General features: G+C 40.0%; 1 protein-coding gene across 1 annotated transcript in view; it reads left to right on the top strand.

The window, feature by feature from the left end:
• Window positions 1–641: 641 nt before the first annotated feature.
• Window positions 642–24487, top strand: part of LRRC2 (leucine rich repeat containing 2) — an 89434-nt gene continuing 65588 nt past the window's right edge. Inside the window, exons 1-2 of the mRNA XM_083351244.1 lie at window positions 642–768; window positions 13858–14002. Of these exons, the coding sequence (XP_083207370.1) occupies window positions 13878–14002 (125 nt within the window). The 5' untranslated portion in view covers window positions 642–768; window positions 13858–13877. The remainder of the gene's footprint in view (window positions 769–13857; window positions 14003–24487) is intronic.

The raw sequence follows: 24487 nt of genomic DNA on the forward strand, positions 1-24487 counted from the left end.
CACATCACAGGCCACTGATCTGTAAGCAAACCAAAGTGGAGACTTTTCCAACAGCCTTCTGTTGCAGCCTTAGTAAACTGTTTACTTGAGCAGACCTTTAACCACATGGCTTCCTGGCACTGCTTCTCCACATACATTGCAATGCAGCTATCTCAGAGATGAAGTTCTGCCAGGAAAGTCAAGTTGGATTTGTTCCTTCAAAGATCTTTGAGACTATATCAGGAAGGTCAGAAGGTCAACTTTTCTCTTAAAACATCTGCCTGTTTTGCTGAAGTGTCTTGTAGATTGGGATTTGGGCTTTGCAATGTCCCTCTCATCAGTCAATATATATATATAATTCCTAAAGTAAATAGCCTGTCTTCTGTTTTCTGCCATGTGCAGAGTACCATATCTAGTGCTTCAATTTAATTTTAAATTATGTTTGATTGTAGGTCAGACTAGTGTTATTTCTATCACTCTAGTGGAAGTATGAGGCTTATCATATTAAAAGTACTATTCTGTTCACCAAGTGAAGCTGAGGAGTGTTGATATTTTGTCATGCCATTCTATGCCTGTGGCTGCTTTCAAGCCACAGATCAAGTTAGCAAATTACAAATATAGAACATTAGCAAATCTGGAAAGCAACATTAGCATCCTGGCAAGTTTAAACAAATAGAGATATTGAACTGATCAACCGCTATGTTTCTGTAAACAACCTCAGAGTTTTCCAACATACTTGCTGCATAGGTACGCTGAGGAGCTATGCACAAAAGTGATCCTTAGGTGCAGGTAAGTATTTGTTGGGATAATGATTGAAAATACAAAACTTGAAACCTGTGGGAATCATATATGAAAAGTCTTAATTGCTGCTAGATCTGGTTGTCTCCTGCCAAAATGTAGATGCATTTGGGTGAAACAAAAAAGAAAAGCAATCTAAATACCTTAACATCACTCAGACTATTATGATATTTTGAAGCATGAAATGTTTAAGATATATAGCTTAAAATGCTCACTCAACAGTTTCATCTGAGAGTAAGTTGATATGTGAATTAAGTATGGTTTTATAAATTGTTGCTACTAATTCTGCAGTTTCCCCTGTCAAGTAACAGAGATGATACTGCTGTATCTCTTAAGTTGGAGCAACAAAGATTTATTGTAAAAAATATGGTTTGAAAGAAGGACTTTATCTTTCTGTGTCAGAATGTTGAGGGATATTTAACAGGCTATGGAATATCTGGTTCTCAGACTACTTCAATCAAATATTTGTATATGAAAGGAAAAAATAAAAGCCTTTACAAAATACTGTATTGCATGAGAACAGCTGGTTCCTTTCACTTGTAAATGAATGTTAGTTGAAAACTTATCCTAACCTTCCATCAAATAAATATTAAGGTTGGAGAGAGACATGGGGCTTAACGGCTATTATTATGGTGAGCATATCTTGTGATCAGAGGTATCTTATGAATAACAGTTGCTGGAATATAACAATAGCACTATTGACCTCAGTATATATATTTCCTATTGGCATTTTCTTGGTCAGAATGAGAAAGAGGACATCAGATTAGACAGATCTTTCATCTGGTCCACTGTAACGTGTTTGCAGTATTTTATTTCCCCATTTATGTGAAATGAATATGAAAAAGAATGATTGTTTCTTGTGTTCCACAATGTTTTTCTTGAGCCAAATTCTTGTTTTACATAACGTGGAATTGACTCCACTGGGATTTTTAACAAAAAGGTGTGCAGATCCTTCTATTGATTCAAAGTTTTCTTTGAAAAAAATTGATGTGGGAGAGTTGGGAAGCATCATGCAATCATCTGCGAAATTAAAGCTGTGATATATACACCATGACTTCAAAACTCAAGAAAGGTATTTTCTCTTGCAACAAAATTGCATTTGAGGACCTACAATGTGCTGTGCCAGCCTTAAACCTTTATCACATTTGGAAGGCCCCAGACTGAGGACGGCCCTGTTAAGTTGTCTGCAGGACTTTGAGCTGCTGTGGTCTATGTATTCAGTTATGACAAATGGCATCAGAGAAAATGTTCAGAAACAAGCATGAACATTTGTATTCAACACTGAACTTGGCTGGAACAAGCTTAGATCCAGCCTATGACAAATATCTGGGTCCAAGCAAATATCTGGGTCCAAGGGGATGACTGCTACTTTTGATTATAACTCTGGGAAGAGTGTTAGCGTATTGTAACCAACATCATTAAAAGGCTGATGCTGGGATATGCTGGCTGATATGACAGTTGTACTTGCTCATCACTAGTCTTTGTTGCAAGGCAAAGAACCACTCTGCTTTGAGAACCAAGAGACAATGGTGGTCAAAGTTATGGGCTATGTGCCTCACCTTCCTTGTGCCACGATCCCTTAAATTGACGAGGTTGAAGAAACTTCCCTCAGAATCGGCATCTGGAACTGAATCATGTACTTAATTTTTCAGGTCTTAATACATGAGCTAGGTTTTATTGTGCACTAGATCCTTTTTGATATTCTCTGTTGTGAAGTTACAGGTTTCCTTCTCATACCAAAAGGTGAGCCCTAGCCAGTGGAAGATGTTTTCTGTAGGTTTCCCCAGGGCTTTTTTTCTCATAGAACGCTCAGAACGGAGTTCCGGCACCTTTTTTGGATGGAACCTTGTAGGGTAGGCAAGGCAGGTTGTATGACATGTGTGAGTTCCGGCACCTTTTTCTTTTACAAAAAAAGCACTGGGTTTCCCATTCCCATGCTTTCAGAAAGAAGTCTAGCACGTGGGTGGGGAACTATGGCAACTTTATGACCCGTGGACTTCAACACCCAGAATTCCCCAGCCAGTCCCAGTGTAAAGGCAAAAAAAAAGCATCTCTCCTGAATCAGATACCCACAGTTGATCCCAGAGCAGAAACATGCAGCCTGTACATGGGTCCCAGTCTATTCTAACTTTCAAGCCTGTCTACATCCATTCTCTTGCCATAGGAATAGAGAAACTCAGAATTAAATAGGTAAAGGTGCCAGCATGTCAAACAGGTGCTTTATTCTTTATAGTTTCATAATATCTTACCAGAAATGAGATGGGCACTTGCTGTCTTACTTCTGCTCCAATGAAGCATAACCACTGTTGTTTGCCAGAGGATGCTTACTTGGCCTGTAGTTTTTAATCTGACACTTGTCACATGCTGCATCGTGATAATTTCAGAAGTGCCAACTGGCCTTTGGAAAACTTCAACTTCTGACCTGGATGCTTGCTCTAATCAAGTGTTTACTTGAGTATAGGCCAAGCTGCTCTCCAGTTATACATATTGGTATTAAAATGTATAAAACACTGCTCATAAAAGTTTTTGTCAATAAAATTAGCTTATTGTTCTTCAGTAATCTCATAGAAGGCAGAATCCTTTTGCAGAAGATGATTGCCAGTTCATGGAAAAGAAGGGTTGGGTGGGAATTTGTCATTTTACATCCCTCAGCCCAGTGGCAAAGATATTAAAGTAGTCCTGAAAGAGCAAGAGGACACAGGAAAGCCTCTCATATCAACCACTGTTTAATCCATAATTAAAGATATTAATTAGCATCTCTGTGAAGAATTTACACTTGACAGTACAAAGACTGCAGCTCTCAAGTGAACCTTAATGATGAGATAATTTTCTTTCACGAATCCTGAAATATCCTTGGAAATTTGGCATTAGTGGCACTGATGCTTAGCACCTCACAAGGGACAGCAAGCTGTGGATGAAGTTAGGAATTAACTCTGTATCTTCTCTTTGCATTTTATTGTGCCTGCTCTTTTTCTTGAGATTGCTAATCTCAGGCTCTTTGCATGTGTCTGCTTATGCACACAAGCACACCTTCACACACAGACACAGACACACACAGACAGAGACACACATACCTACAGAGATCCTACTGCCCACTGATAATGTGGCTGGCTTTGCCTATCTTCACTATTTCTTTAAATAAATACATCTTTTCTGTTATCAATCTACCTCACTAATCCTGATTTAGACTAGTCAGTTTCATGACCAAATTAATGCTAATACCCCTGAATATTTATTTCCATACTTTTGGAGGTACAATGCTATGATCTATCTGCAGAGAAGACTTGTATTTAATGTGTGATAATCTAAAACAGCACTTTGTTACAGCTATAATTATACTAAGTTAAGGGACGCAGTGGCTCAGTGGGTTAAGATGCTGAGCTTGTCAATCAGAAGGTCGGCAGTTTGGCGGGTTGAATCCTGAGTGCCACGTAACAGAGTGAGCGCCTGTCCCAGCTTCTGCCAACCTAGCAGTTCAAAAGCACGTAAAAAATGCAACTAGAAAAATAGAGACCACTACGGTGGGAAGGTAACAGCGTTCCGTGCACCTTTGGTGTCTAGTCATGCCGGCCACATGACCACGGAGACATCCTCGGACAAGTGCTGGCTCTTCGGCTTTGAAACGGAGATGAGCACCAGCCCCTAGAGTCGGAAACGACTAGCACGCATGTGCGGGGGAACCTTTACCTTTACCTATACTAAGTTAGACCTAGAAGATCAACTCTGAGAAAGTCAATTGTGCAGAAAAGTTTCATTGCTGGAAAAAGAACACCAGCCTCTGTATCAAAGGCTGTTGAATGAACTATGTAGGCTTCCTATTAATAAATTGAGGAAAATATGCGGACTGCAAAAAGCTTACAAAAAAGGGGTACCATCAGGACCAATCAGTATAATGCATATTTTGTTTCTAAAGCTCTTAACAGCACATTGTCCGGGGAGTAGAAATATTTCTGATGTTACACCTGGTAGCTGTCTGTTGAATAAAACACCATTTTAAATTGAGCAATTATAAAAATGGTAGCAGCTCCTTTGAAAATGTGTGTATTCTCCGGTTTTCATAAGCTTTAAGAAGCAGAAAAGGGTTTTGCAAAAGCAATGAATTTCACAGTTGATGCACTGCCACTTCTTCCATAAATCTGTTGAAACTCTTACAGGGAATGAATCTAGCTCACTGTGTTAAACATGAGAGCATCGATTGAGGCTTGGTAAATTTTTCATGTGTAAACAGGAATCGCTAAAGCTAAAATTACCCCTTACTACAAACTCCACATACAGACCTTTATCATTCATGGTACCATTGTTGGTTTCTCATCTCTGTCAATCAACCCTATCTTTTCAGTTTGGAATCTTTGCTTTCTTCATAGATATTTTGAATAGACCAAATTTCATAATCTCTCATGACAGATAAATCACAGAGACATACAATACTATAATCAGGCATTACCCAAGAGAAATATGCCATGACCTAAACAGATGTCCTCTTTAAAAAAGTGATATTACCAACAAGCTTTGCATGGCTAAACTTTAAGCTGTGTAGAGGCTATAGTTAATTGTTCTTCCATTCAAAATGCAAGTGGTAAAAAACAACAACACCCGAGGGGATGGATACATTACTTATTTATTGATAATTTCTTCCATAGCACAAAATGCTAGACAAAAAGGATTAATCCAGATGTTCCTTGTACTAAGATAAAAGTAAAACAAGATCTTCCTTTGCTAGAAGAGAGCTGGTTGATTATTTATGAGCACTAATGAAAATTGTAAAACAGTCAGAGGGCAGATGAACACAAAATAAAGGACTTGGAGCAGGAAGCTAGCCTGCCCATAAATTCAATTCATACCAATAAGAATGCATAATGCTTACGCATGCAGAAGAATTGCTCAGTGTTGTGGGCATGTTCTTCTATTTTTCCACATTCTGGTGGAATAGATTTCTCTTTAGGAAGTGATGTATGACATCTCTGCTATATGGAAATCATTCCCATAAACCACAGAGCTGATAAAAAAAATAACTCCAGTGAAGGGAGCAGCTGAGAATAACCTCTTAATGCAAGTATAACAGAATCCATGGGTTGAGTACATGTATTCAAAAGAGTCTAGGTTATCCCCACCCAACAGCCAATGACACTTCAGAAGAAGCCCAATTTTATTTCGGAACAATATTTTTATTGTAAAAACATAATCTACGTGTATAGTCCTCTAGCTATAATAATAAGGAAATGATCACATAAAAGAGAATGCCGTGATAAACAATGTCAACCATAGTGGGCTCTACCATGCTAATAGTCAGCCTGGGTATCGATTCCAGATCTTCATATACACTATCACATATATCTTGATATACAGTGTCATGATATACAATATCATGATCTTGATTTGCAGTATCATGTTCTCTGAGTGCTTTATGAAAGTATCAGCTGTGTTGACTTTCCTATTATAAGGGAAATATATCTGAATCTGCAGTGCATCTTTAGAGAAGCCTCAGGTTTTCTACCACTTGATTTCCTTAGGTAGTTATCATAGTAGAACTCATATCCCTGTTCTTAGGAAATAACACCTGAACAGTTTAAAAACAGCAAACCCACTGCACTTACCAGAAAGATCCCATCCCCAAATGGATCAGCCACAGGTTGCCTACTTCAGGTCCTACCTACCAAAAATGCCACCCGACAGACTCAGGAAGCAGGTCACCTACCCTTTGGAATGACATTTTCCCAGAGATCTGCATGGCTCCCATTCAGACTGTGCTTAAAAGGTTTTGATAGCCTGGTTCTTTCCCATGGAACCTTGCTTTAAGGTGGCTGGTGGGCCTGTTATGAATGTGTGTGTGTGTGTGTGTGTGTGTGTGTGTGTGTAGAGATGTTACCTGGAATCTCTCCTTTTCTGGATATACATCGTCCTGCTATTTGTTTCACTGGTTCTTAAGTTTTTAATGTTATTTGCTACCCAAAGTCTTTATGGAGTTGGTCAGCTTTCTAAATTTAACAAATATGAGTTGGAAAAGAAAGTTCGTTCATTTTAGTGTCTTCTTAGTATACTTCAAAATATATTTTCTTCTTATTTTTTCCACTTACATGCTTTACCAGTGCATAATATTTTGCTTGGATGCATGTCTAGAATAATAAATTGCCAATTGTCTCTAGCTGGGAGTTGACGCCTTTGTCAATAAACAATCTCTGCAAATATTAGGTTGAACGCTGTGATGTGTTTATCCCTTTATGATATTATTATTGAGCTCATAGATACTTTATACTATAAGAAATATAATATAAACAATGAAAACATAACAGTAAATATTACCGTTGCTGAAGCACATGCTATTATAGTATATTTGAAGTAACATGAAACTTAATATTGGTACTAATTGAGGGGGGTATAGAATAACCATAAAATATGACAAGGGTGAAATATGACTTATGGTAGGTTTAACCTATCTTTTGGAATATGGAAAAAAATCCCATTCATTTTTAATTATCTCTTATTGTGGGCTCTATCAATAACCAGATTGAAGTGGTAGCTTCAATTGGCAGAGGTTTGTAAGTGGAGAGCAACTATAAAAACCTGTGGTACTTCATGGTTGTGGTGCTCTATATCTCTATATCTCCTCTATATCTCCTAAATTAGCTATTTATCTTTGGTTGTAATGAAGGGTGCTGCTCTGCAACCAATGTTGAAATATTTTCTGCTGCCAGCCCAGTTAGATCTTTTTTTAAAATTTATTTATTTATTTTATTTTATTTTATTTTATTTTAATTCCATTTATATCCCGCCCTTCTCCGAAGACTCAGGGCGGCTTACAAGCTTAGCAGTAGCCTTCATTCTATGTATATGCCTGCTTATTAGGGCTTTCACACACACCCCAAACGGCATTATTACAAAGTCAGCTTATTGCCCCCAGCAATCTGGGTCCTCATTTTACCTACCTGGGAAGGATGGAAGGCTGAGTCAACCTTGAGCCTGGTGGGATGCGAACCTGCACTAATTGCAGGCAGCTGGTGGCATTAAGGAGGCATTAGCCCACTGCTCCACCAAGGCTCCACCACCAAGATCTTTAAGATATATCAATGTATCTTTTTTTAAACAATATTCTACAGCATACAATTCTTAAAATGGCTAATAATGATTAAAAACACTGAAATATCAATTGAAACAATCAAATCAGGAAATCAGGATACCTTCTTAACATAGCAAAAGGAAAATAAACAAAAGGGAAGAAGTACCCTTAAAATCAGCAGCACAAATGTTTACTGTGGATGGGAAAGAATAGACTCAGATTAAATCCTAGGTAGAGAGAGCTACTGTTATATACTGAAGTTCCCTGTGTTGTCTCTGGATGGGGTTGTATTGCCCTGTGAAGAAACAGTTGCAATCTGCTGGATCAGTAGGAAGGTCTTGCTCAGGGGGACCCTTTGCCCAGCTTAGTTGGGGCACCAAATTGTGACCTTACTTGGAGTGGAAGGATCTGACTATAGTGGCTCTCTCTCTTTACTTGTATACACTATAGCAATGTACTCTATATGGAGCTTCTTTAAAAGACCATCCCGAAGTTTCATAATGGTCCAGATGTTTATGGGTGCTGGGCAGTAGTTTCATGTCACACCTATTCTGCGCTCCCTGCACTGCGGGGGTCTTCAAACTTGTCCCTTTTATGACCTGTGGACTTCAACTCCCAGAATTCCTCAGCCAGGCACGCTGGCTGAGGAATTCTGGGAGTTGAAGTCCACAAGTCATAAAAGGGACAAGTTTAAAGACTCCTGCTGTACTGGTTTCCTGTTAGCTTGCAGGTGCAATTTCAATTGCTGGTTTTAACTTCTAAATTTTCTGTGGCTTGTTCCTTATTCCTTATTACTTGCAGGACCAAATCTCTGAACTGGAGTTGGTCTGACCGCTTTGATCTTGTCAGGAGAAGCACAAGCTACCTCCCATTTCTGGGAGGTAAGGAGGCCTGAAGCCCAGAAATTATGCTTTTCTGTTTCAAAGTTGTCTTTTTTGAGAGGCCTCCCATGGGAGGTTCGCTTGCTCCAGTCTTTCAGAAATAGCTGAGAACTGAGCTTTTCAGGAAGGCATTTGGAGGTTGTTGCCATTGAACTGTTGTGAAATCGGTATGTATTGTATTTTTTAAGGTTTTATGATGTTATTGTTCTTATTTGTGAGTCACTGAAAGTGTATTATGATTTTAGTGAGATATAAATCTGATATAAACAAGTAACAAAATGTCTTGCAAAGCAGAAAGCTTTTAACTGCTCTTGCAGAAAGATTTGTCATAGATTAGAATTATTTATAACAATAAGAGAGACTGTGAAAATCAGATGGAATAGATCAGGGGTCTTCAAACTTGGCCCTTTTATGACTTGTGGACTTCAACTCCCAGAATTCCTCAGCCAGCTGGGAGTTGAAGTTTACAAGTCATAAAAAGGCCAAGTTTGAAGACCCCTGGAATAGATCTTGGAATGATAATAAGATATGGAAAAGTAACAAAATATTTAGTAGGAAAAAATGAATGAAGAAGAGCACGACACTTTTTAATCCTGCATTCAAAAGTTCTACACATCCCAGAAGTATAACAAAACTACTCATTTTGTGCTGTCCAACACACTGAACCAATATTCAGAAAATGAACCATGTCTTTAAAATGTGAATATAGTCAGAATGACTCAAATCCCTCATCCGTGAATATATCTAATCTTTAAGACAATGAAGGGAGAAAGGTTGATTTTTCTTTCATTGGACTGACAGTTCCCGACATTCTATTTAAATTTAATAAATATAACATCTAATGAAATTTCAAGATATGCCAAATAAATAAATAAATAAATAAATAAATAAATAAATAAATAAAAATTCTGAATTGTAGCAATTATTCTTGAGAGGCGTCTTGACTTCTATGTAACATGAGAATTCTTGTAAGCTGACTTGGTGAATGATTTTATAAGGAGCAAACGTAACAAAAGCTCAGTCCAGTTATATTAGTTGCACTGAAACAGTGACACCTTCAGCCATTGATTCTAAGCAAGGGAGAAGAATTGACTATTAGGCTTCCACCACTGTTAGTGACATCTCTGGCTTCTCACTATCAATACTGAACTAGCGTCTCAGAGCTCTAATATAACACTCTATTGGAGGTCATGTCTTCGGACAAGATAGAAAGGCTGGAACTGTTGGTTGTAAAAGTGCTCAATGAGCCATTTTTCAGAAAGAGAGATGTTATTAATCCCCTAGCCAATTATAACTGGAATTTTGTGACTGGTTTTCTCAGCAGATGAGCACCAGCCTCTGAAAGCAATTAGTTCACCACAAATTTAAATCAGGAGTGACTTGAAAAATGTGTACAGATCTGGTAGATGTGTCTCTAGTGTGTAAATTAGAATGTGCCTGCATTTTCTTCTCCAAGCAACCACATATAGAATTTTAGCATTTTGCATACTATGAAGCAAGTGAATAATAACAGAATAACAGAGTTGGAAGGGACCTTGGAGGTCTTCTAGTCCAACCCCCCTGCTCAGGCAGGAAACCCTATACCATTTCAAACAAATGGCTGTCCAATCTCTTGAAAACTTCCAGTCTGGAGCATTCACCACTTCTGAAGGCAACTTGTCCCATGGATTAATTGTTCTAATTGTCAGGAAATTTCTCCTTCATTCTAGGTTGCTTCTCTCTTTGATTAGTTTCCATCCATTGCTTCTTGTCCTGCCTTCAGGTGCTTTGTAGAATAGGTTGACTCCCTCTTCTTTGTGGAAAACCCTGAGATACTGGAACACTGCTGTCATGTGCCCCCTAGTCCTTCTTTTCATTGAACTAGACATACCCAATTCCAGCAACTGTTCTTTATATATTTTAGCCTCCAGTCCCGTAATCATCTTTGTCGCTCTTCTCTGCACTCTTTCTAGAGTCTGAACACCTTTTCTTACATCATGGCAATCAAAATTGGATGCAGTATTCCCAGTGTGGTCTACCAAGGAATTATAAAGTGGTATTAACACTTCACGTGATCTTGATTCTATCCCTCTGTCAGTGGCGTAGCGTGGGTTGTCAGCACCCGGGGCAAGGCAAGTAATTTGCGCCCCCTAACCCATGGATTTTAGCACTCGAGTCTCTTCCACTAGCTCAGGAATTCTGGGAGTTGAAGTCCATGAGTCATAAAAGAGCCAAGGTTGCCTACCCTTGAGTTAGGTTCAAGGCAAAAAAGGGTCTCTGGAGAAGAGGGAAAATGCTAGTTTAAAACTGAAACAAGGCAACTTTAAGGTGCCTCAGCTGTGATTTAGGATGAGACAAAGAGAGGACATGGCGTTGAAAATGGGGCATGTTTGTTCCACTCTTAGTGGATGTCAAGATAAACCCCATGAGAGAATGACCTTACAACAGATGTGAATAGGCTTGGACTACGTTTGTAGATTGAGTGCATACATCACATGGAGCGATGATGGGCTTCATCAAGATTTATGATCCCACAATTGGCTAGTTTTCTCCATCTTGTTATGTCATGTCATGTCATGTCATGTTATGTCATGTTAGGCAACAAACAAAGACTTCCAACTTACAATGCCTCAGCTTCCCAAGGTTATTCCAAAGCCGGAAAAGCCAACCAACCCACCCTGCAGCTTTGCCTGCTTAGGCTGAACCCCAAGAGTTCATACTTGCTGCAGCACCCGACCTATTTTCTGCCCAGACACTGCTTATCCAAGCCAAGCCGCCTCCTTCTCTTTGGCACCTCGCCCCAAAGATTTGCCGGCCTGGCTGGAAACTCTCGCTGCTGGCGACGTGTGTCGGGGGGGGCGGTCCCGATCGCCTCCTGCAGGGGGAACCGAGTGGCCGCAGAGAGTCAATACGGCAGGAGGAGGAGGAGGAGCAGCAAGCAGCCGCAGGTGCGGCGGCTGCAGTTGTTACCTTTACCTCCAGGAAAGGAGGAGATGGGGGCGGGAGCTGGGTCAGGGGGGCCGGGCTTGCAGGTTGAGAGCCAAGTGGAGGAGAGCCGCGGCGGGAGAAAGAGAGGGAGGCAAGACGCCGCCAAGCCTCCCCACCCCCACCCGAGAAAGGAGGCGATCCGTAGCCACGAGAGGACGGGATCCCGCTCTGGCTGGGCGCAGCAAAGGCGGTTGCTTTCTACGCTCCGCCCGATCGCGCGCTCGCTCCTCCGACCCTCGGTGAAGCGGAATCGTCCCCCTCCGGCGAGCTTAATGGGCGCCCCCCCAGATGTTGCGCCCGGTGCGGCCGGCCCCCCCTGCACCCCCCACGCTACGCCACTGCCCTCTGTTAATGCAACCTAGCACTGTGTTGGCTTTTTTGGCAGCTCAGCACATTGCTGGCTCATATTTAAGTGTTTGTCCACTATGACTCCAAGATCCACCTCACACTTACTACTTTGGAGCCAGGTACCACCTATACTGTACCTGTGCATTTGGTTTTTCCTGCCCAAATATAGAACCTTACTTTTCTCACCACTGAATTTCATTTTGTTGGATAGTGCCCAATGCTAAAATCTTTTCAAGATACTTCTGTATCTTAAGCCTATCTTCTGGAATGTTGGCTATTTCTGCCAGCTTGGTGTTGTCTGAAAATTTGATGAGTTCCCCATCTATCCCCTCATCCAAATCATTGATGAAGATGTTGAAGAATACTGAGCCTAAAACAAAGCCTTGTGGTACCCCACTGCATACTTCCCTTGATACAATTCTATTGAGGACTACATGTTGAGTACAGTTGGTTAGCCAGTTAAGAATCCATCTGGTGGTGATGCTGTCTAATCCACACTTTTCTATCTTATCAAGTAGTAGGTTGTGGTCTACTTTATCAAATGCCTTACTGAAGTCGAAGTAAATTATATCCACAGCATTCCTCTGGTCAGCTAATTTTGTCACTTTGTCAAAGTATACACTAAGTTTTGTTATACATACAGTATTAACCTTATGAACTTTAAAGCTTCTTCTTTCTGTAATGTATTCAAGATGGTCAATGATTAATATTAATGTTATATATAAGGATGAAGGGTTATACATATGTTGTATATAGCATGTTTAAATGTGTGTTATGTATGTGTACACTTTTGAGAGCAAGGAACTAAATTTCATTTTTAATGTGTGCCAATGTGCCCTCAGTAAAAAAAAAGGACCATAAAGTTTATCTTGTCTGACATGATCTGTTTTTGACAAACCCATGTTGGCTTTTGGTTATGACTTTGTTTGCCTCTAGGTGATCACTGATTCGTCGCTTGATTAACTTTTCCAGAATCTCCCCAGGTAGTAAACCTGAAGAGAAATGTGACTGCTTTAATAGTATGAAAAGAGTTATTCTTGGTATTTATGAGTGGATATAACTGCATATATTATCTTTTCAGTCATCAGTCAAATAGGAATTGGTTTCCAATGCATTACTTGCAGACAATGTTTATGTAGGAGAAAGTTACATACACTTCAAACATCTTGCATCCTCAATGTATATATTGCAAGTGGAATACACATATCCATCTCATGAATTGAAACATATTAGAATAACTTTACTTTGTTATTTTGGAGTTTTTAATATAAGCAATTCCCAGCTAACAGGATAGCTAGAGATTATGTGGCTTGGACTCCAACACATGAATGACAATGTATCAGATTCTGCCTTACACCAGATACTGTAATATTTACTATCAATCCTGATTAACTCTAGTTAAAGTTTATGTTCTCTAAGATCATCCATATTATTTTAGCATCTAAGCAATAAAACAAAAACCCATGAGAGGCAAGTCTCCCAAGTTGAAAAAATTGAATATATAAATTAAAATTATTATCAATTTCAGACTCTTTTATGTTGACCAAATCAATTGCCTGATGTGTCTGAATCCAAGTTACAGTTGGTTCATAAATTGAGCTGTCTCTCCTCAAGTGTAGGATGATAAATAGCATTTAATGGATAAATCAATTTAGGTACTTGTAGGATTGAAAAAAATATAACTATGTTTTTTTAAAACAATGTAAACTGTATAATATTGCTGGTTTTTGTTTGTTATTTTACTTGCTTAAATAAAATGGCTTTCTTAGTATTAAATAAGATATCCCTCTTTCTGATCATGACATTTTTCAAATGAAACTGTTTTTTCAGATAATCTTAATGCCAGCATTATGGGACATCAGGTGATAATATTTGACTTTTCAGCCATAAGAGGTTTATGGGAAATTCGAGTGAAGAAGCACAAAGAAAAACAGAAAAAGGAAAAAGAACGAGTCGCTCAGAGTGCATTAGAAAAGTAGGGAAATATTTACTATATTCTTATTTCATTATTATTACTGTTTCATTATAAATTAAGGCATTGTACACCACAGCCAGCACTAGGTGGCATTTATTTATTTATATTATTTATATGACTGTTCATCTCAGCATAGCGTTTTTGATAACTAATAGTCTATATTTGATTGGAAATTTTGTTTTGGGCAGATGGGATTCACACAATTGTATTGACCATTGCTTTTTTCATTTGCTATTTTCATCTGCTTACACTGTTCCCTGATCAAGCCATTTCAGAGATGAGTCTCATGTGTCCTCGCTGTATATTATTAATGTCTTATAACTATTATTGGAATGTTTATAAACAAATGGGTGCAATCTTGCCAAGTAACCATTTATCACAAAAATAATGATCCCAAGCAACAGTTACATGAACTCAAGAAGAACTTTGATGGGCCAGGGTGAAGGTGCATCTGCAAGATTTAATATTTCGTGGCCTGAGATCATTTGAATAGATCCTTTTGTTGGGCTTCTTTTGGAAGAATAATAATATTTATCACATATTTAAATCGGGGGGGGGGAATTTCTCTGTCATGATCTCATTTTGCAGAATGTGGTACAACCACCTCACACACCACTCTAGTGCCCTTCAATCAAGGAATTTGACCCTCAACCAAGGAAGAGTTGCACTCTCCTATCTTAATTCAGGAAAGCACAAAGGAAAAGAACATGATAAAAAAGGGTGAAAGGATATTTTGTAAATTGAATAACATAATTCTCCATTATAAGGATTTGGGTTTAAGTGCTGTGCATGGGATATGCATGTGAACTTAAAAAGTACTCATTCAAGTAGCTTTTGAAGAGCTTACAGAGTCCCGAAGGTATTGTTAATGGGGCAGGAATTCACTATGTTGTAAAAAACAGTCTCGTTAATGAGGTCTGCAACTCTTAAGATAGTTGCAATGTGCTGAAGAAGCCCGTTATGTTATATGTTTATGACAATTTACTTTTAATTGTGTGAGAATTCTCTCTCCCACAAATAAAGTTGCTTTGGAGATAGTTTTAAGCAATGCATAATGCATATCATATTGAATGTACTGTAGGCCTGATTACGTTAGAATAGGATCTTATGCACAGCAAATCAAAGATCATCTATATCATGCTGAGATCCCAGTAGTTTTCCACAGAGGTCCAGAGGGTACCATGAAAAGAAACATAATCAATTCATTTATGATTATGAAATGAAATTTAAAACTTAACTTTCATATTCTGTTAACAGAAAACTTATAACTGGTAATTTGTTTGCTTTGAAAACCATTCTACCCTGAGGAAACCACTGTTAGAGTTGTATGTGACCATTGTCTGTTTATCTTAACACTAGTACAATAATTATTCTAGTTAAGAATAGTTGAAATCCTCCTCCTCCTTCCTCCTCTCTCCTCCTCTTCCTCCTCCCTCTTCTTCCTCCTCCTCCTCTTTCTTCAGAGAAAATCAGTACTGATTGGTAGGTAGAACTAGTTCAACACAGAAGCCTGGTTCACAACATGCTAAGACACGTTGTGGCATATTTGGCTATGGATAGTGAGTTATATGAATATAGCTTAAATACTTTGAAAAATCTTAGCTATAGCTTTTGTGTTGGGTGAAACCAACCAACTATAATTTGTATGAATCAGATCAGCTTGAGCCCATCTTCTAAAAAGCTACCAATTCACCAATTTGACAGGAAAGTCCTCTTTTGCTGTTCCATTAAACTAATTCTGTATATGAAGTTCTAGCAGTTGGAGAGAAACCAACCAGGGACTTATTTCACTTTTGATAGCTTGGAATAGATCAACAACATATTTTCAAGATGGATCAGAACAGTCATGAATTATGTATTCAAGATGGACAGTGATGAATATTTATATGTTATTTATATGTAAGGGTGTAGGTCTATACATATATTGTATATAGTATGTGTAAATGTGTTATGTATGTGTACACTTTGAGAGCACGCAACTAAATTTCATTTTTAATGTGTGCCATAATGTGTGCCCACAATAAAAAATGACAATAAAGGTTATCTATCATCTATCTATCTATCTATCTATCTATCTATCTATCTATCTATCTATCTATCTATCTATTTTTGCCTTTGCTTAAGGATTCATTCATTCATTCAGGGATGCGGTGGCTCAGTGGGTTAGGACGCTGAGCTTGTTGATCAGAAGGTCGGCAGTTTGACGGGTCGAATCCCGAGTGCCGCGTAACAGAGTGAGCGCCTGTTACTCATCCTAGCTTCTGCCAACCTAGCAGTTCGAAAGCACGTAAAAATGCAAGTAGAAAAATAGGGACCACTATGGTGGGAAGGTAACAGCGTTCCGTGTGCCTTTGGCATCTAATCATGCCAGCTACATGACCACGGAGACATCCTCGGACAAGCGCTGGCTCTTTGGCTTTGAAACAGAGATGAGCACCGGCCCCCAGAGTCGGAAACAACTAGCACGCATGTGCGGGGGAAACTTTACCTTTACCTTTAAGGATTCATACAGAATCAATAGCATTTCTATATACTCATATAGATGAGCTGGAGGCATAGCAGTGAACACAGATGGGCAGAATGCTTCTATGTACTGATTTTGTGGTACTTGGCTGATTACTATTGTTTGTACATTTTTAGATTTTTTTCCTGGAGTTATTGTTATCCTTATTATTTTCCCCCAAACCTGGAGATATTCTTGCTTGCAGAAATGGTTTATGAAATGGCCAGCAGTGAATTGGATAGTATTTTTCTTGGCCAGAAGTCTGCATCAATACTTTTGGTTGGTGTTAATGACCTATTAGCTGAAATGGTGACAGTATGTGATCTTGAAATGGGCAGTAACCCAGAGACTTTGCTATGATCAATGGTTAAACAAGTTGTTTGTTTGATTGATTGATAGTAACTCACAGCCTTTTGCAAGATTAAAACCATCTTTTGTCAAAATAATGAAAGTGTTTCTGTGTTGGCATGGTGCAAGCTCCATCCTTTCACATGTGCATGTTATGTCACAATGTACATAGTAATGGACTGGATCTTACAGAGTGATGCTGTTTTTGTCATTTGATGCCCTTTGATATGAAAATATTTAAAAATGTTCTCTTTTTCTATGTGGTGTCCAAACGTTTGATCACTTGGGCTGGCCTCATAATATTTTGCATTTCCCTTGAAGAGTTTATCAGTCAGTTGTAATTTGCAAAGCATTGCACTGAAAACAGTTTTTAAGCTGGATAAATGTTCTGTCTCTGATGGCACTGCAGCATTAACCTTGATTATTTTTGCCTTTCTCTGATTATTGTCAAGCTGGTGTGATAAAAACTGTCTAGAGATGTTACCAATACAGCCAATTTGTGGTTTCTCAATTTTTGCATGGAATTAAAAAAAAATGTACATAACAGTATTAGCAGTTAGCATGGTCCAAACAAGAGCAAATGAAAGGAAGCTGATTAAAGGAAACAGTAGAAAACACAAACATGTAAAATCAATTACACAATAGATGTGCAGCAGCATTTTAAATCATAATGTGATGTATTATTGTCATGTTTATATTTTATATCTGTTTTGAGGCATAGCCCTCAAAGATTGGCTTACCTAAGATGAAAATAAATACACACTGAAAAACAAAAAGGTTAAAATTCATGGTTGCAATTCTGTTTTAAGATAAAATTGAAGGGAAATTTGTCATGCCAAAGAAAAATGATCTTTGTTTTAAACATAGTTCACAATGTATATAATTTTGATGCTTCTGTCATCCCATCCTTGGTCAGGGCTGAAGTTTTTCTTGCTGGTTTGCACTTGCCTCCTGGAGTTTAAGAAATTATTGATGTGCTTTGCAAATAAGGTAGACAGGGATCCACCTGAGAAAGCAACATTTATTATTATTTAGTTCAATTTTGTTAAAATATGCAGTTAATTTGTATAAATAGGGAAAACAAATAAAATATCATAAAGAGCTAAGAGAGAGAATGTCCCAAAGTCATCAATGAATCTCCATATATGACACTGGATTTAGGTTTTCCTGCTCTTAGACTAATATCTTAACCATCACATCACATCACTTCTTTACTGGGAATATCAATGGTAGGTTTTACTTTAGTACTAAAAATAGATATCTCTTGTCATCTGTCCAGGAGGTACAACTTCCTTTGTTTTGCAATTGTAGATAGAAAAATATTTATTATTGTCTCTCTGGTCTCCATCACCAAACCTATAACTGGTGATCCTAGAGGACTTGTAAGCATATTTGGGAAGGGAAATTACAAGTGATATGATATTTGCCTGTAGTAGGTTCCTGGTTCCCTTCAAATGCATTGAATTACTTCTACAAAGTCCAGGGAGTTTGGTGAGATTGAGGAGTTCTGGGAATTGCAGTCCCAAATTTTTGAAAGATGCCATGCAATGTTAGCATCAGAACTGCACTAGAATACCAACATTGTATAAATCAGGGGTCTTCAAACTTGGCCCTTTTATGACATGCTCACTGAGGAATTCTGGGAGTTGAAGTCCACAAGTCATAAAAGGGCCAAGTTTGAAGACCCCTGGTATAATCTCTTAATTAAACGATGTATGTGCTTTGAAGATTTTGAGGTAATCTATTGAAGATCATCAGTTTTTCATACTGTATTTGATCTTCTTCAGTAGATTAGTTCAAGATCTTCAAAGCACAGATGAAACAGGAACATATCTGAGTACCAAAAATACATTTAGTCAACAAGAAAAATCACTGTTAATGTGCTCTCTTTCTTTTTATACTCTGCTATAAAGGAAGCCACACAATCTAGAAAACCAGGTCCATCGTATGAAGAGTATGAGACAAGCAGAAGTGATTCAGATGCATTAAGCACATGCACAGAGAGACATTATTAATTTGATTTGACATATTTCACAATTTGCTCACAATGCTTAAAAATTCCCACTTGTGATTTGGTTGCAAAACAAGCTTTTACAGCATTGGTTTATTCCATTGTTTGCTCATTTAAAAAAAATATCTTAGGATTCTAATCAATTTCATCTCGGGAAAGTATTGTTTGTTTTTACAAGATGTCAGTAGCAGCTAGACATTCTTACCTCTTTTCGTTTTGCATTGTTTATTGTTCTCTATTGTGCCTCATACTATTTGCTTAATTGCAAAGGAGAGTGAAAAACTTTCTCTCCCTGACAACATGTGATTTGGAATGCTAATAGGTACTATCAGCTTTAAATATGGGTAAGAAAAAGATACATAGGACCAGGTCTGGTGCTACAAATCTTCAATCATCTAAGTAACTGAAAATTAATGAGTGGTTAACAGCAAAGGAACTTGTAAGTAACCTAAGTGGATTAAGTGATTCTAATATTTGGAATTTTGCTAATAAATTTGAGACCTTGCAGCAAAAACATCTCTCTAATATGTAGGATAATCTGCATCCTCTTATCTTCTTTAAATCAGTATTTTTGAAATGATGATTGATGTATCTATATGGTACTGGATTCTCTAAAGAATAAGCTGAGGAACTAGATAAAAACCATCCCAAAGAGACAAAATTACTTTACAAGAACTCCATGAAAAGATTTTGTGGCTGAACAATGTCTTTTAATTGCTGGAACTGTGACAGCTACATTTGAGAAAATGGCAATAATCAGTAGGAAAGTAGATGAGCTGAAATACGTATGTGAAGTTTTGGTAAACCATATAATGAAGATCTGAACTAGTCCCCAAAGATAAACATTCTAATACCCTGATTATTAATAAAAGAGCGCTGAACACTTTGATTAAAATCTAGCATATCCTACAAGGGGATGGAAGAAATTCCTATTTCCTACAACCAAACCAAATAACATTAAACATCATTTTTATCAAGACAAACAAAGGGAAATGGCCATTTAAGGGACTCATTATTTACTTTCCAAGCAACCTCTGAACTGCAGAATATAGTCAATTGATCTTAAACAATTAAAGAAGTGGAGTGGTTGCTAAACTGTAAGTAAGAAAAGAGTTTGCTAATGATTGTTACATGGGCTATAACCCTACTGAGTTATGTTGCAGAAGATATGATTGGCAACTTTTCATAGCTTTACAAAGTGTGTATTCAAAGAAAAGCAACTCTTCCAAGCAAAGAAAAAAACCCCACACGACCTCTAATTATAAGCATTCAATACTTCTTGGCAAGTTAGGCATGGACAGCCATCCAAGTACTCCCCGTTATCTATGACTGTGTTGGAACAGGAGCTAGATGCCCCCACTAGCAACCAAAGAAAATCATTCCTGGGCTCATTTGAACACAACTCCTTAAAACCACTGTCTTGATGCCAAGGAAGGAACCAGTGGACATCCTAGAAAAGACTGATGAACTGAGACAAGGTATCTACCCAATATGAAAGGCAATTGAACCCCTGCATAATTATTTGCCACAGAAGGATAAAGAAAGTATAGCTGGTCACATAAAAATAACAGTTAATTTCCAGTCTATTACAACTTGAACTTCCTCAATGAAGAGGTACAGGATTACATTCAGCCTTGTGGGAAGTCAGCTCCCCAGGGAAGGAAATATTAAAAGGGCAGAATATATTTCCCTAAAGGATTTTAAAAGCAGAAACCAACCCTCTCTGTCCCAAGCAGAAAGCAAGTCTGCAGGAATGCAGATGTGATAATCTTGTCAGGAAACTGGGATTAGGAAGAAAGATCTCTAGAGTCAACAGCCCCAGGGAAGCAGGGGACATAATAGGACATACCCACAACCATCAAGATTCCTAGAGGGGCACCCCTAGATTCAGGACAGAATACGTGACACAGGAAATACAAAGCCTGAAACAGGAAATAACTCCAAACAATAGAGTCCAGGGGTATAAAAACCCACCACCCACATGTGGTCAGTCCCTTTTTTCTGTTGGATCCATCTTTCTGTCTGGCTTTCCTCTGCAATAAACTACAACCTTCTTCCCAAAGCAGTTGCCATGTTTATTCCCCACTTGGAGGAACCATGATGAAGACTTTTCTTCCTACAACCTCAAAGCAAGGAGCAGCAAAAATAAATTTTGATGGAAATAAAATGTGATACAGAAAGTGAGGCTACAGAATGAATTCACAAAAGACAAATGGAATCAAGAGGTTTTGAAGAGGATCTTACTGATTTTATTCTAGCCGCACATCAGAGGAAACCTGAATGATGTCCTCTGGAGATTATTCCTATGTCTAAATCTGTGGCAAGTACAATATGGAAGTCTCAGGAGACCAAAGTAGGGATGGTAACTGTTGTGTATTTACAAGTTATTATTGTTAAACATAATTATAAGTTAATACAGGGCTGAGGTAAAAGCCACGGCAGCTTTTGACAGCTGTCAAAAGCTGCTGGACAGAACTACGCAGGCGCCGCCGTCTGACAGCTCTCGGCTGTCAGAATCACCTGGCTACCGCACGTGCTACCGATGACAGCTCCGAGCTGTCAAAACCCAGCCGGCTCGGATTGGCGAAGCAGATGGCGCGGGAAACCGGCTCAGCCCTGATTGGTCGAGATGTTGACAGCTGCGAGTATAAAAAAGAGCGCTGTTCTCCTGTTCCTTGCCTGGTTCTTAATAAAAGTTAAGTTACTTAACTTCGCTGTCTCGCCTGCTCTCTAAAGCACTGGCGACGAGGGTGGGATGCCTGCTTGCATAGCTGAAGTCACCGCCTAAGGGGAGAAGAGATTTTTCCCCTTAGCCTGAGCTAGTCACTCGCTGAAGTCACTTGGAAGCCTAGCTTCCACACAACGCAAGAGGCAGCACCCACGACTCGACAGACAGCATGACGAACCACGGCCACATTCGCGAGTTCAACACTCGCCACCCAGAATGCTGGGAATCTCATCTAGGCCAGGTAGAAGGATACCTGGTGGTGAAGAAGATTACGGATGACCGGGCAAAGGCAGCCGCCCTCCTCTGCCTCAGCGGGCCCGCCGTTTACGATGCTGCTGTGGGACTCTTCAGTCCAGAACCCATTGCAATGATCTCCTATGCCGAACTAACCGAGGGGCTGAGTAAACACTTTATGCCCACAAAGTCAGAGCTCTTCTGGAGGGTAAATTTCGCCCGACGAGTACAGCTTCCCGACGAGCCCGCCAATGACTTTATAACCCGAGTCAGACACGCCGCACGGCGATGTCGGTTCCCTGATTTAGAGGACCGAATCCGGGACCAAATTGTCATTGGGCTTAAAGATGAGCGGCTGAGGAGGAAGCTGATCGCCAAGCCCACACTGACACTGGCTGAAGTGGCAATGGAAGTCATCGCCTACGAGGACAGCCACGTTGACAACCAACGTTCCCCTGATAGCGAGCCCAGTGGGTCCGTGCACCAGGAGGACGGCGGTTTCAGCGGTCCAGAGGATGACGACGTCTCCATGGACATCGATGCTGTGCAGCGGCGATTCAAAAGGCTCAGGCTGCAACGCAACAACCGAGGGGGCCCTGCCAACAACCAAAAGAGCGCCAGCTACCAGCCAAACAGGGCTAAATGTGCCAGCTGTGGCGGAAGCCACCCGAGAGCAGCGTGCCGGTTCCGCAGTGCCAAGTGCCATGGATGCGGGAAAACAGGTCACCTCAAAGCCGTGTGCCGCAGCAGGAGCCGAGAAAATCTGCATGAATTGGAGGTGACGCCTGCAGGTATGAACCAGCCCACACCTAGGGTCAGGCACAAATCCAAACCCCTAGTGAAAAATGTGAAGGGAAAGGTGAGGGAGCACACAGTCCACAGCACCCTTAAGCCCAAAGTCAAGGTGGACGTCCTAATTCATGGAATTCCCTGTGAGATGGAAGTGGACTCTGGGTCCTCCGTCTCACTCATTTCTTGGCAAACTTACAGGGACATTTGTAACCGCAGCAGAAAACGGCCTGCCCTACGCCCCACCAAACTCCGCCTAGCGGATTTTCAAAAAACGCCCATTAAACTCCGAGGAAAGGCTTCCGTCCCAATGGAGTTTAAACAATTTAAAGGACCCCTTACCATACTAGTGACCCAAGAAAACAGGACCAGCCTGCTAGGGCTGGACTGGTTTGAGGCGCTAGGGATAGCGTTGACAGGCGTCAACGCCACTTAGCTGTCAAACTTAGAATCCGTCTGCCTTCAATTCGCGGACGTTTTTGACAGCTCTCTAGGAAAATACACAGGACCGCCAGTATCCTTAAAACTAAACCCTAATGTAATGCCTGTCAGAATCAAGGCGCAAAGAGTTCCCTTCGCCTTGAGAGAAAAAATAGAAAAGGAACTAGATCAGTTAATTAACTTAGGGGTCCTGGAACCAGTAGAAGGGGCCAAATGGGAGACACCCATAGTCACCCCAATTAAGCCCAATGGCCAAATCAGATTATGTGCTGACTATAAGGCAACCCTAAACCTCGCATTGAACGCTCATGCCTACCCGGTCCCGGCTGTCAAAGACATCCTGGTGGCCATTAAGTCAGGCGCCATTTTAGCTAAGTTAGACTTGGCGCAGGCGTATTTACAGCTGCCTGTCACCCCTGACACCACCTTAGCACAGACAATTGTCACGCACAAGGGAGCGTTTAAAATTAACCGCCTTCAGTTCGGCATCTCTGCAGCCCTAGGGATCTTCCAAGAAATCATGGAAAAAACACTCAAAGGGATCCCTCGGGTCTGCCCATATTTCGATGACATCCTAATTGCCGGGGAATCAGAAAACGACTTAGCGGACAAATTAACTAAGGTGCGCCTTAGATTCAGGGAGGCTGGCCTTAAATTAAGACGAGACAAATGCTCCATAGGGGTGCCCTCAACGGAGTTTTTAGGGTTTAAAATTGACGCAAAAGGGATTCACCCCACTGAATCAAAAATAAAAGCCATTAAGACAGCACCAACCCCCAAAAATAAGCAGGAACTGCAAGCCTTCCTAGGGCTAGTTAATTTTTACCATACCTTCCTGCCTCACAAAGCTTCCATCGCTGAACCCCTCCACAGGCTATTAGATAAGGGCAAACCCTGGATTTGGTCACCTCAGCACGACAAAAGTTTTAAACTTCTAAAAAACTTACTGACTAGCAACGCTACGGTGGCACTGTTCAACGAACAACTACCTTTATGTCTGGCTTGCGATGCCTCTCCCTACGGCATTGGAGCAGTCCTAAGCCACTTAACTAAGGAAGGAACGCAAACCCCTGTAGCGTTCTAGAACGCTGTCAAAACCTGAGCGCAATTACGCTCAAACTGATAAGGAGGCTTTAGCTATAGTTGCTAGCGTAAAAAGTTTCATGACTACCTATATGGTCGTCAATTTACCATCTTTATGGACCATAAGCCCCTATTAGGAATCTTCACAGTAAACAAACTGACACCGCAAATATTATCTCCCCGCATCCTGAGATGGTCTACCTTTTTGTCAGCCTATTCATTCACCTTAGAATACAGACCAGGGAAAAGCATGGGCCATGCTGACGGGCTTAGCAGACTACCCCAACCAGTAATCGACCCAGACCCTGCTCCAGCTGGAAAGATACTGGCTATCTCTGAACTGCCTGA

This window comes from Vipera ursinii, assembly GCF_947247035.1.
Source record: "Vipera ursinii genome assembly, chromosome: 2".
In the NCBI taxonomy this organism is placed as follows: Eukaryota; Metazoa; Chordata; class Lepidosauria; order Squamata; family Viperidae; genus Vipera; species Vipera ursinii.